Source organism: Rattus rattus, chromosome 18 (assembly GCF_011064425.1).
Source record: "Rattus rattus isolate New Zealand chromosome 18, Rrattus_CSIRO_v1, whole genome shotgun sequence".
Lineage (NCBI taxonomy): Eukaryota > Metazoa > Chordata > Mammalia > Rodentia > Muridae > Rattus > Rattus rattus.
Genome location: NC_046171.1, coordinates 41,079,218 through 41,093,010, shown reverse-complemented (window position 1 = coordinate 41,093,010; position 13,793 = coordinate 41,079,218). Strand labels below are relative to the sequence as shown.

The window sequence follows — 13,793 nt, the reverse complement described above, 5'->3', positions numbered from 1 at the left end:
GCTGGGCACAAGACAGGTGGGCAGGGTTTCAGTTCCCAGGGCCAGGGTCTGAGGCAAGATCTCAGAAAGGAGAGGAGAAGGTAGAGGGAGAAGAAGCTACGGGGTAGGTGAGTCATGAAAACATGGCCAAGAGGGCCAGCCAGTTGGAGTTAAGAGTGGCTCAGGTGGGACACGGCGAGTTATAACCTGGGGATACTGATGGAGAAGTAGACACTGATAGCTTAGAAGGTAGATATCTGCTCAGCTCTAGTGTTTTATTACAAATATAAATATTTTGTGTCCTTTACCTGGGAACTGGATGATCAAAGATGGGGCAGAATTGCCCAATTGAGATTAAGTATTTACTACAACTGTAGAAGTCAAAACCAATAATTATTTTTATGCCAGATTGTGTGCAAAAAGCTGTGTATTTTTTAAGCTGAGCTATTATTGCTGTTTTTGTTTGTTGTTGGCCTTTGGTGAGACCAGAGACTTCACGGTAGCAAACACTGATGGGGAAGCACGGGAGCACCCACTAGCATAGGAAGCCTTTTCACCTTTAAGGGTTCGTTCTGGGACACGTAGTCCTCAGGATGCTCCAGAAACTTCTCCTTTGCCTCAGGGGTTGAGAAGTAGTATATCTTCTCCCGGTATTTAACGGCCTCTTCCGTGCTGCCCGGTTGTAGAACAAAGTTTTCTTTGAGAACCACGGGGCAGAAGTGTTTGGTATCTCCCAAGTGTCTCCTCCTTTCTTTACTTTTTTCTTCACCCTAAAAATATTGTTCAAGGGTGAAAATTCCGTTTTGTTTTCCTCGTACCAGTGGGCACACGTTCTAGCCTGTTCCCATGAGCGCCCGTCAGACTCTGTTGGGTAAATAGCTCTGCATACATAAAAGCTAGACACACGTTTAATTCTGGTGTCAGTGATGTGGACTGGTGTCTGAGTATGGGCTGATCCTGTCGGGCATTCTTCATTATTATCATGTGCAGTAGCCTTGGCGTTTTAAAGGGTCACGGGACACTCAGGCAGAACGGGAAACGTTCATTCGTGAGGTTGACGATTGACGGGGGATCCGGCTCAGCAGCTGAGCACTGGCCCGGCTCAATCCCAGTGCTCGGCAAAACAAAAGCAAAACCGGAGGCAAAATATGTAGAGAGGAAAGGGTTAAAGACGCTCCCTATTGGGTTGGGGATTTGGCTCAGTGGAGCGCTTGCCTAGCAAGCACAAGGCCCTAAGGTTCAGCTCAGGGGTGGGGGGGGGGGGTGGGGGGAGACACGGGGGGGACACATGCTCCCTATTCGTTTAGCTGGTGAGGGCGTCCCAAAGTGATAATTATCCCTCTGGACACACAGTTTCTCGTAAGATTGAGCAGTACCTCAACGCGGCCATACCTCTTCCTCTTCCTCTTCCTCTTCCTCCTGCTCCTCCTCGACTTCCATTTCAGCCTGATAGTCTTCTGCTTCTTCTTCATAGTCTTCCGCGTTTAATTCCCAAGCACCATACTTGAAAGGCTCTGTTAAGGCGTTTTTGAAGGAAAAATGTTTTTAAAATAATGAAAAGTTCTTAGTACAATAGTCAGAGGGTAGGGAAGTTAATTATTGTCATCATCTCTTGGCTTTGGGTTCTCTCTATGGCAGTCCGTAGCACGACCAGCATTGGTGTGCCCACGGCTGCTCTGCTTGGCCGGACCGACTGTGCACTATTTACAATAGGTTGAGAGCTTTTTGCCCCCCCCGCCCCGCCCCCCCCAGATGTGCGGATTTTCACTTAGAAGCCCTGGGAGCCCGCTAAGGTTCTGAACTGCTCTCGGGCCAGTGCCCTCATGGCCGTGCTCGGTGATGTTAGCCTTACTTTCCATCATCTCAATCACGGCTGAAGCAGCTCCTTGGGTGTTTTGTTGGAAATATCCACTGTTAATACCGGCACCAGGCTGTCAGAAATTATGGGCTCAGCTGTTTCCATGCGACCACGAAGTTGGCCAAATTCCCTCAGTGGCTCCATTTCAGGGACGTTGGGGTAGCCATCTTCGGAAACTCTGGCAGCATGGCTTTCAAATGCAAATTAAGAGAGAGAGTTGGGATTTAGCTCAGTGGTAGAGCGCTTGCCTAGGAAGCATAAGGCCCTGGGTTGGGTCCCCAGCTCCGGAAAAAAAAGAACCAAAAAAAAAAAAAAAAAAAAAAAAAAGAGAAAAAGAGGGGTTGGGGATTTAGCTCAGTGGTAGAGCGCTTGCCTAGCAAGCGCAAGGCCCTGGGTTGGTCCCCAGCTCCAAAGGAAAAATAAAAAAAAAGAGAGAGAGAAAAGAGGCTTTGAGAAGAGTCTCTCTAATGAGACTACCAAAAGGGTCTATATTTTATCATGTTTTTTTTTAAAACATTCAATGAAAACAGTATTCTGAACATTAATATAATATATGTATACATAATATAATTATAAATTCGTGTTCTGATTATGTCGTTTATGCTATCAGATGATTAATTACCTAGTAGTAGAACTAAAAATCATGTTGCTGATGAGTGAATTTTATATGGGAACTTTATTGATGCAGCGTGTAAAATGAAATTAGACGGGCAGTTGAAACAGTGTTGTAAGCCGGGTAGCTGCACGTTTGATGGGCTGTCATAAGTAGACACAATTCATATTGACACAGCAGAAGAAGAAGTAAGCAGAGACCGTGACCCAGATTAAGGTTTTAGATGTGTTAGGGAAGCGGTGCATGTCCAGGAACTTTCTGCCCCAGTCTAACCTTTCAGCTGCTCGTCCATCTCCAGGGTCTCTTTAGATCCTTTTTCAGTTTCTGCTTCGACTGCAGTGTCCTCAGAAGCCTTGAATTCTAAAGTGATATACCGTAGGAAAGTTTGGCACAAACATTTCTTTTCAAAACTTACTTTAAATTATAGATGACATGTCTAATTGAAAACATAGATTTTTTTTAATTAAAGGATAAAGTAGAACCCAAGGCAGAAAAGGAATGTTTAAAATATACAAGAAGGCGGTCTCAGTGTATACAGTCCCAGTGGGAAAGAACGTTTGCTTTCAGCCCCCAGTCCCCGTGTGCAGACCTGGGCATGGCTGTGTGTGCTCATTACCCTAGCGCTGAGGGGTGGGGATGGGGAGAGGGGTCCAAGGGCTCATGGACCAGCCAATCTAGACAAAATGGTGAGCTTCTAGCTCAGCAACAGACGCTGACTCAAGGCAAAGGAAGAGAGTGACAGAGGAAGACACAGGAAGTCCCCCTGCCTTCCACAGGTGTGTGCACAAGTACAGGTGCACCACACACACACACACACACACACACACACCACACACCATACATATATGCACCCTCCCCACCAGTACATTAATTAGAATAACAGTAGACACATGGCACATGCCCTCCTGGTTGGTAACTGTTAGATAATTTAAAAATTGCACCATGGGAGGCATTGGATGTGCAATGCCTGACAGTCCTTTTCATCCATCACTAGGAGATCCGGGAGAGTGCACCAGGATTGGAAAGTGGGGAGGAGAGCAGGGCATGGGCTGTGGTGAAGAAGCTCGAGAGAGTCTATCTTACTGTCAAAGGGACAACTTGTAAAGCATGTTTCTTGCATGATACGAGACACCCTTCACACAGATCCAGCCCAGATGCCTTTAGAGAAGGCAGACTTACACATCTTCTCCTGCCAAGTCTTCAGAGACCAAGAGATGAACATACACCACTCATAAATATGTGCACGGTCGTATCCTAATGATCTCTTCTGAGTTAATATCTGGGTTCTCTTTCAGAAGGGTCCATTGCATTTAAGCTTTATTAGAGCAGAGAGTAGAAAAGGGACACGCCCAGGAGTTTTGTGGGTGGTATGCCTAATTAGGAATTGCCCAATTAATTGAAGCATTATAAATTACGACCAAAAGAAGAGCATAGAGGATACACAAATGTAGAGGGCCGCAATAACATTCGCCACCACTAGATGGCGCTGGCTTCCACTGCGCCCCACGTGGAAGGCCAGGTCAGTCAAGATGGCGCTAGCCTTTACCGCGCAAGCCGGCTCCCTATGGGGAGGTTAACTGTGTGCGCATGTGCTAGAGTGCCTTCCTGCCAGGTCTTTGCCCATTTCCGGGGCGTACCTGATGAGGTCATGAGTAAGCAACCAATCAGGTGTGGGTGCGTGCACGGGGGATAAAAAGGCGCGCCTGGCGGCGCAAGCGGGGCTTCCACCATGAGAGAGGAATAGACAGGAATAAAAGTCACTCATAGTAAGAATTTCTATGTCTCGCGTGCTTCTTGCCGGCGGAAAGTCGTGCGTGGGACATCTGGTGCCAAGAAACCCTGGATAAAAACATCGCCGGTGCCACGGGAAGCCTCCATTTCGTGGGAGAAATTCAGAAGCTATGAGTGGGGTAAGACCCTGAGAGACCATGGCTAGCCTTGATCTGCTCCAACTTTTACCACTGCCGGACGCGGCAGGTGCCGCTGGGGTTGCTCTGGCAACCCTCGGGCTTTTTCTATTGACCTTTGAGTTTCTAGCTACCACCAAACGGCTTCAGAGGTCGCGTGGGAACTGCTCAGTTAAAACAACAAAGCGGAGAGCGTTGGGGGAAAGAAAAAGATGGTCAGAAACAGGGGGTAGTGAAAAGTTGCAACGAGAAAAGGAAGCTGATCGATCTCAAGTAACAGTCCCCTCCAATTCGGAGGTGAAATATTGGGGAAAGAATGCCCCGGTAGAGAAGGGAGGAGGTAAAAGGAACACAGTATGTTGGCAGAAAAACTTTGTCTTGGTGCTTATAAAAGGTGTACTTAAGCTCCGGCGCCGGCTCTCGGGAAGCCGCGGCGTCCGTGCGCTGACTCGACAGCTTTACAGAGTCATGCTGATCAGATTTGATCGAGGCAGACCGCCTGAAAATTTATTCAGGAGAATCAAACAAAAGGACATCTCAGTGCCCGTCCACAGCCTGATAGAGTTAATGTAATTGGGTTGTGAATAAAATTATTCAGGGCTGTGTTTCACTTCCATACCATTGGCAAATGTCGGTTGTGCCGCTCAGATAATATATCTTAGTATCTTACAGGAATTGGGTTTCAACACGTTGGTGGACTAGTCCAGGAATTGAGACAATCCATCGCCCATATCAACTCCACCCGAGTGGATAGTCACCGTGAACACCATCTGGTTTTTTCCCTCTTTGTCTATTGTTTGTCTCTGGTGCACCAGGATGTCTCCGTGTCTGTCAGTTTATGTCTGTTTTTTGTTTTCGTTGTTTAAATGTTTTCGTTTCATGTTCAAAAAAAAAATGGTAAAAACCTTATCTGCGGTCGTGCACACCTTGACTTGGTTTTAATTCGTTTCAAAAAGGAACAAATGAATAAAAAACAGTTTCAATCAGTTCTTTAAAGCCCTGTGCCTAGAGCCAGGTGTCTAGATTAGCTGGAGGAGCGGCTTAGAAGCTGGCTAAGCGTCTACACGGGCTGATCTTAAAGGCGCTAACAGCTTCTCAGCCTTTTTGGTACAAGAGTTGATAGCTGTTTCTCTTAGAAAAACCCCTGACTGGTTAATTGACTCAACAGGTGACAAGGTACATCTCTTAAAATCATAGCTAAAAAGGTAAAAATGGTGTTTGATATATATATTAAGATATGTGTAGCCACTTCAATTTTGTTTCTCATTGGTTTTAAATGTATAAATATGCTCTGCTTGCCTTGGTTGTGGACTATTGGCTTTCAAGTTATTGGATATGGTTAAAAAGGTATAATATTGGTAACAGAAAGTTGGCTTAAAACTGTAATTTAGATGAAGTAATTCTAGATACACGTGACATTGGGCCACCCTAGTGAGACAGGTCTAAATTGAGGTAATGTTTTTATGGAATTCTTATGCTAGAAACCAGGCTTCTAAAAGAATTTAGGACATTGTCTCGAGAGGTATTGGAGACCGCGCCATTGTGCGTTCAAATGTAGAATTGATAGTCAAACTTTACAACATAATAGATAGACTTGTGGTGCCTTGGTGACTAGATTGTTGTTGGGGGTTGAGTTTTGCTTTCCATAGGTGTGGCTTGCCCTGAAGTTATCTGTATTCTAATGCTAATTTCCACTGCCCGGAGAACAGCTGCCTAGTCACATACTAAGAGCTCAGGTGACCTTGTGGTGGTGGTCTGCTGTTACAAGGAGAATTTAAGATTGTGATTAAGGATTGCCAGTGTTACATTGACTAACTCAAATTTATTTATAATTGAAGAAAAATCAAACAGGTAGAGATTGTATTGGATAGAGATTGTTACAAGATTTATAAAGGATTGATGAGGTTTTAGAACTTATGAGAACATTACAGCTTGTTTGCTTACTCCAACTGCCATTTCAAGATAGATTTAGAGGATTGTTTTTATACAGTTTGTTTACATCCTGGCGATTGTGAGTTTTTATTTTGTGAGCTTGCTTATAATTTTAGAGAGCCCATAGAGTGATATCATTAAAAGTGGCTAACAGCCTTATATTATATAATTTTGTTGCTTCTTCAATGTAAGAAGTTAGAACATTAAATCTTTCAGTATATATAAAAATTTTTACTACAAACATTTGCTCTCAGAATGAGCTTTAATATTTGGGGAGTAGCTGTTACACTACTCCAAAAAAGAATATTTGAAGCTAATGTTAAGCTTCTAAGGATGTTAATTGGCTAAGTACCTCACCTTACCAGAGGACTTAGGTCTTTGTTATACACATTGGAGATAAAGCTTCAGCTGTTTTAGTACAGAGTTGTGGACTGGAGTCATAGAAGTATTTTAATAAGAAACCTAGTAAAACATATCTTGTTTCCAAACAACAGTTAATTGGTTATTACAAAATACTGATATTTGGCCTATCACTTATACAAATTTTTCAGACAAAATTGATAATTTTACTCTTTACATGCTTTTGTACTTCCTACATATTTGTGCGTACTACCCATAGAAAATGCGCTTAGAGTATTTTTCATCTAATGAAAAGGCTACAGGTATGATTAGATCACTTGCTTATTCTCTTGAGTTTCTGCTGCTTCAGCACAGATTATTAATTTCCATGCTTTAGCCGCTGTTTTTAAAATGTTAAAAATCAAGCTTTCACTTCATATACTGATAGCCAATGTGTGACTTGTGGTTTACAATTGATTAAAAGGTTTTATCTTTTTAGATACTACTAGCCCTCAAATTTTACAATTACTTAACGCTTTATTGGAGACAGGTTTTCTACTTGAAATCAGTGAGTGATTCCAGTGTAAATTGTCTGACAACTCACTGTCCTTTCAGTGCTCTGGCTCAGAGAACTAAACAAAACCATAGACCCAGCTCTTTGAAAATGATAATGGAGTTGATAACACACCCTCACGAAAAGAGGAAGACTCCATTTGCTTACTTTCAACGCCCAGCCTCACCCTGCCAACTCAGATTTCTAAATAAGGCTAAATCTGGACCTTGTTTACAGGATTTGACATTTCTAATTAATGCTTATGTTTAGGTAAATAAAGTTTGTGAGGTGCTGGAGAGATGGCTTAGTGGTTAAGAACACTAAATACTGTTCCTTTATAGGACATTTAAGAACTCAAACTGGATTGCCTAGACTCCTTAACTAGGGAGGACAGATACCAGACAGATTAGGCCTTACATAAGAAAAATTAGTGAAAAAAATCTCATTCTTTATATATCCAAAACAATAATGCTAAAAACAATAACTTGGTATACAAGTCAAATTATAAATACAAGTGCTCAGTGTCCTCAATTTAATCCTCGAAGACTTATCTTAATAAACAATATTTTAACAATTTTAATAAATAAATAGGGGGAGATATCCCTGAATGCTAATAATACTCCTTTTATTTCAATTTTAAAATTTGGATGCCAAAGTTTATGGCACCCTACAACTAGGCATACTTCTGCCTAGGTGAAATAGAGAGATCCACATATTGACATGATCCTGTCCAGATATTTTATATGGGGAAGAGGGAATGTCTGTGTTTTTTCTACAGGATGCTACAAGAGTGTGCCAGCTGCCTGGGTGGTTGCTGAGACTTGCTGATCCTGGTTACATGAAGATTCAGCTCTCGTGGTTCGGGTCCCTAGAGTCATTCCTCTGCCCTGAAAGGAAGACGGAAGATCCCCCTTCACCTTTTGTCATCACAGAAATCTTGCCGTTGCTGCAGTCAGTGTTACGCTGCGTGTGTTCCCGTCCCACTGTGGCCTACGCTCAGACTCTGTACACTGCTGCTTGCTGATTCCAGCTGTTACCCTGTCCCTTCATTTCCCTGGTGACTCTTGCTGCCTTAACTGGTAACTGGTGTTGCCATTTTACAGACTGTAGCTTCACAGAAAGCCACCTGTGTAAAGCTACAATGACTGGAGAACTCTGTCCTGGTCATACAGATCTCAGAAATTGGTTCCATTGTCTGCTGGTTGTTCCAGAGAAAAATGACTGATCCTAAACTGTCCTGGAAAAGACCTTGATACTTTCGCTGCTATTGTAACAGTCATTACTGCTGCAGACATTGTGTCTGCAGTGTCTGGAGTTATCCTCCACCAATCTATTGTTAGACAAGTACAGTGGGTGAACTTTCTGGAGTAGTTACTAACAATTGGGAATTCTAAATTTCATTATAGGAGTGGCTTGACCATGGCCCTTGGTGGCAACAGCTGAGGAGGACCAAATGAGGTGCCCACTACTTATCGGGAGTGGCTCTGTTTGATGCAGCCCTATGCTGTGGATCAGTATTCATACCATGGTTGGTTTACAAACTCAGACCTCAACAATAATGTGACAAGGCCGTTATTCACTCAAGCACTTGTGGCCATTGTACAAAGGGCCTCCACTGAATTTGGTTATCTTGCTCAGGACTTACTCTGTATCTGAGTTCCCTGCTCCTGCACCCCAAGGACCTGTGGGTCCATTTGCACTGGGAGGAGAGGGTCTCTCTCTGTATTCTGAGTTCTCTGCTCTTGCACCCCATAGATCTGTGGATCATTGCACTGGGATTGAGAGAGACTCAGTGATTTCCTTTGATCAGCCCCTGCACATCGCTGAGGTTTCCTCATTGCACGCGATATGGGTGATCATGACTGCCATAAAATTTATAAATAATAAGGGTGAGATGTAGAGGGCCGCAATAACATTCGCCACCACTAGATGGCGCTGGCTTCCACTGCGCCCCACGTGGAAGGCCAGGTCAGTCAAGATGGCGCTAGCCTTTACCGCGCAAGCCGGCTCCCTATGGGGAGGTTAACTGTGTGCGCATGTGCTAGAGTGCCTTCCTGCCAGGTCTTTGCCCATTTCCGGGGCGTACCTGATGAGGTCATGAGTAAGCAACCAATCAGGTGTGGGTGCGTGCACGGGGGATAAAAAGGCGCGCCTGGCGGCGCAAGCGGGGCTTCCACCATGAGAGAGGAATAGACAGGAATAAAAGTCACTCATAGTAAGAATTTCTATGTCTCGCGTGCTTCTTGCCGGCGGAAAGTCGTGCGTGGGACACACAAATAACTCTTAAACTGCCTTAATCAGAGACTGGAGTCATTGAGGGTGACCCAGATCCAGCCATGGCCTAAAAGGGGCTGTATGAAACAAGTATTTACAAATATAAAAACCTGGTCCAGATGTTGTATATGAACATATAACATAGATAATATATGTGCCCATGCATACATATATGAAGTCTATAGCTGAGAATGCGGGATACAAGGAGATGTGTTTAAGTGAACTGTGTACGAGGTGTGGTTCTTATAAATACTCTGCCCTTCTTGTTGGTACTTGACAGGGGAAAGAGACGACTTAACTGCTCTAAATAATTTGTGTAAGCCCTTTGTAAATTTTATACCACATGTGCTTAAGGTGCTCACGGGAAGAGGAGATGGGGGTGTGAGGCATAAAGATAGGCCATTCTGAAAGGGAGGCAGAGCTACAAGAAAACTAGTTTAAGGAAGGAAACAGTGAGGGGGGGCAGGGTCGGGAGAGGCTGTGAGTGAAGCTCACAGAGTAGAGTGTTTGCCCAGAGTGCAAGGCATCCTGGGGTCAGTCCCCAGCACCAGGAAACACACTGCAGGACGCAGTGGGGGAGAATCACACTGGAGGGCAGGTAGGAGCTTAAGGAGAGGGAGAGCAGGTTTGGGGATTTAGCTCAGTGGCAAGCGTAAGGCCCTGAGTTTGGTCCTCAGCTCCGAAAAAAAGAAAAAAGAAAAAAAAAAAAAAAAAGGAGAGGGAGAGCAAAGGACAGTGAGTTTCAGAGACCACAGAGACAAGGAGAAGATTAATGTGCTCTGGAAACACTCTCTAAAAATACTGCATGATCCCGAAAAGGGAGTCTGACCTGATCACTGGAAACCCTTCTGAGCCAGACGGAGACAGAGGACCTGGAACCCAGGAGCAAGCCCAGTGGAATCACCAGTCCTACCCCTATCTCCTCAGCTGCAGAAACTCACGTCCTCTGTCCTTTCTCGGGGTTTAGGTAGGATGCCAGCCACACGCAGTAATGTGGAGAAGCTGGCTTCCTTTCGAAATGAGATCTGGATGAAGAAGACAGATGAGTGCTTTTCCTATGAACGGCACGAAGGGTTCAAATGTGCACGGATTCAACGCTCTCCGGGTAAAGTCGGAACAGATCAGTTAGGTAGAACAAAACTAAAACATCCTGGTTAGAAAAACCAAAAGGAAGTCTGTCAGAACGTGAATAAAGCATTGTTGGGGGTGGGGGTGGGGGACGAAATATTGCCAGAGGAACAGCAAAACAGCTTTAGAACTCAAGGAATACAGCCCGCCGGTTATCACAACCACAATGGCTGGGCCTCTGAGAGCAGAGACCCCAGGACTGCGGTCGGTGGACCCCGCTGTGAAGCTTTCCCTTGCTTGTTGCCCTGGTGGTCGACTCCTCCCTCCTAATCCATGAGCTGTATGAAAGCTCTCCGGGGGTTCCCAGTCCCTCACCGGGCAGTGTCACCCGGACTACTGATCTTTTTCAAAGCACTGCTCCTGGAGCAGATTAATGGTTCAACCACCACCCTTAGAAAGGATTTGTAGACGTGGATGTTCACTTAAGATGGCTTTTAGTGGGTCTGATGTAGAAAGTCTTAGAGATGTAGAAAGGCACGTTTTTGGTGATTGTGCAAGGGATCAGTCACTGATGCCACACCCTGCCTCAGTTTACCCATCCTGTTGGAGCTGGTTTCTGACAAAATATTACTGGCTGTTTGTAGGCAGAGCAAAGCTATTTCTTCTATTGTGTGAATTCTAAAATTCTATGGTTAGCATATAGTCAAAATTGGCTGAATGTTGGAATTCTTTTGTAGCAGTTTAGCATCAATAATATCAGTTATGGTCGAGGTCTTTGTGTGTGTGCGTGTGTGTGTGTGCGTAGTCATCCCATGCAGCTATGCGGTGTACATATGGAAGTTGGAGGACAACACTGAGTGTCAGTCCTCACCGTCTGTCTTGTATGGGACAGTGTTTCCTCTTCACTGCTGCCTGTACCAGGCTGGCTCTCCCACAGGATTCCCCAATTTCACAACCTGCCCTTCCCAAAGAGCCTAAGCACAGATAATATGATTCTGACCTCGAGTGGGTCCTGAGATTCAAACTCAGGTACTCATATGCATGGCAGGTGCTCTAAGCCACCGAGCCTTCTCCCAAGCCCTGGCCATGGCCTTAAATACACAACTTCTAAAACTGAGATGGTCCTTTCAGTGCATCAATTCACGGGGAAGCTGCAGGACACCGTGGTGCTAAGTCATCATATATGATGGGATATAAGGGATAATTTGTTTTTAAAAATTCCAGGGGCATTCATTCCTTCTATGACAATCATTCTTAATTGCTAGAATTTATTAGAATCCTCACGGAGTTTTCATTAACATGCTGTGGTGGTTTGAATAGGAATGGACCCCCATAGACTCGTGTGTTTGAATTCATCACAGGGAGTGGCTTTGTTGGAGTGGGCTTTGAGGTCTCATATCCTCAAGCTATACCCAGTATGCAGTGTGGCACACGTCTCCTTCTGCTGCCTGAAGATCGAGATGTAGAACGCTCATCTCCTTCTCCAGCGCCGTGTCTGCCTGCACTCTGCCATGATGATCATGGACTGAACCTCTGAAACTGTAAGCCAGCCCCACTTAAACATTTTCTTTTATAAGAGTTGTCACAGGGTTGGGGATTTAGCTCAGTGGTAGAGCGCTTGCCTAGGAAGTGCAAGGCCCTGGGTTCGGTCCCCAGCTCCGAAAAAAAAAGAAAAAAGAAAAAAAAAAAGAGTTGTCATGGTCACGGTGTCTCTTCACAGCAGTAGGACACCGACTCAGACACGTGCACACTCCCAACCTTCATTTTAGACTTAATCATATAAAAACCCTGCAGAGAGGTCAGAAGCCTTTCAAATAAGAACTCTGGGTAACACGCAGAGGTACACACTCACAGGAAGTACAGTGTACGGGCAAAGGTGGGGATTGACGGGAGGCAGCTGCAAGCTGCGGGTTGCAGGAGGCACCAAGGCTAGGGAAAGCAAGGGAGGCTGCTCTAGAGGTGTGAGAGAGAACATTGCTCTGCTGACTCCTGGGCTTCGGACCAACAGCCGTTAGGACAGTGGGAGGGTAAACTTGGAGTTTAAGGTGCCTCTCTATTCTTTCAGCTTGCGGAGTTTTCTCCTGAGTTTTACAAAGCCAGCCCAAACAAAGCACGTTTATTGCCATAAGACTTGAAACTCACATGCGGTATGGGGTTTGGGGAAAACGTATCATGTCTTTCATCAAATCACCACACAGAACAACAAAGGGTGAATGAGGAGGAGGAGGCGAGAAACAGCACACACCCAAGCACCAACACCCAAGACACGCTGCCATGATGGTGCTGAGTTCTTTGGGCTGGAGATCTACCAGCAACGACTTCCGTTTAAACTTTTTTTTTTTAACTTCTTGAAGATTTCTTTAAAACTTAATGGCTTTATTTACAATATCCAGAAACTGGAAGTGACCTAGAGGTCCCTCAACCAAAGAATGGATGAAGAAAATGTGGTATATCCACACAATGAAATATTACTAAGCAGTTAAAGAGTGACATCGTGAAATTTGCATATAGTCATACATTTGCATACAGATACATATATTTGCATACAGATGCATATGTTTGCATATAGATGCATATGTTTGCATATCTATGAAACTAGCAAAAAAAAAAAATCATCCTGAGTGAGGTAACCCAGACCCAGAAAGACAAACATGGAGTGCACTCTCTTAGAAGCTGTCACATAAATGATAATTATGCTACAGCCCACAGATCCAAAGAGGCAAAGAAACAAGGAGGGCTCTAAGGGATCAGGTTGGGTAAAGGGATGGGGAGAGACACTGGAGTTGGAGGACATTTAGGGGTCAATGGAAGCCGAATGTAGAGGAAACCATCAGGCCTCCATGAGGGACTCCTAGCAATGGAGGACACAGAGCCTGTAACCAGGCGAGGCTTCCAATGGTGGGACTGTGACACCAACCCAGGCACAGAATCTTTGACCTACAGTTTGTCCTGCCTACAAAATGTGCTGAGGCAACGGTGGTGCAGAACTTGTGGGAGTGGCCAACTGATGACTGGTCTAATTTGAGACCCATGACAGGGAGCTCATTCCCAACACTGCCTTGATGACAAGAAACCAGAGGTTGGATAGCCCATGGACCTAGATCTAGGTAGTACCAAACATGACTGGCAATCAATCAATCAACCAATGAACAAAATAAATCAATGAAATGATTCCTACTGATATTCTGCTGTACTCATAGATCAGTACCTAGTCCAGTTGCCATTAAAGAGACTTCCTCTGGCAGCTGATGGGAACCACAGAGACCCACA

At 44.7% G+C, this 13,793-nt stretch overlaps 1 protein-coding gene across 1 annotated transcript in view; it reads right to left on the bottom strand.

Annotated features, from left to right (window-relative positions):
* Ak9 (adenylate kinase 9) overlaps window positions 1-13,793 on the bottom strand; it is a 110,426-nt gene that overhangs the window by 43,411 nt on the left and 53,222 nt on the right. The window contains 7 exon segments of the mRNA XM_032888566.1: window positions 537-749; window positions 1,372-1,493; window positions 1,832-1,852; window positions 1,855-2,007; window positions 2,010-2,027; window positions 2,724-2,793; window positions 9,332-9,351. Coding sequence (XP_032744457.1) covers window positions 537-749; window positions 1,372-1,493; window positions 1,832-1,852; window positions 1,855-2,007; window positions 2,010-2,027; window positions 2,724-2,793; window positions 9,332-9,351 — 617 coding nt within the window.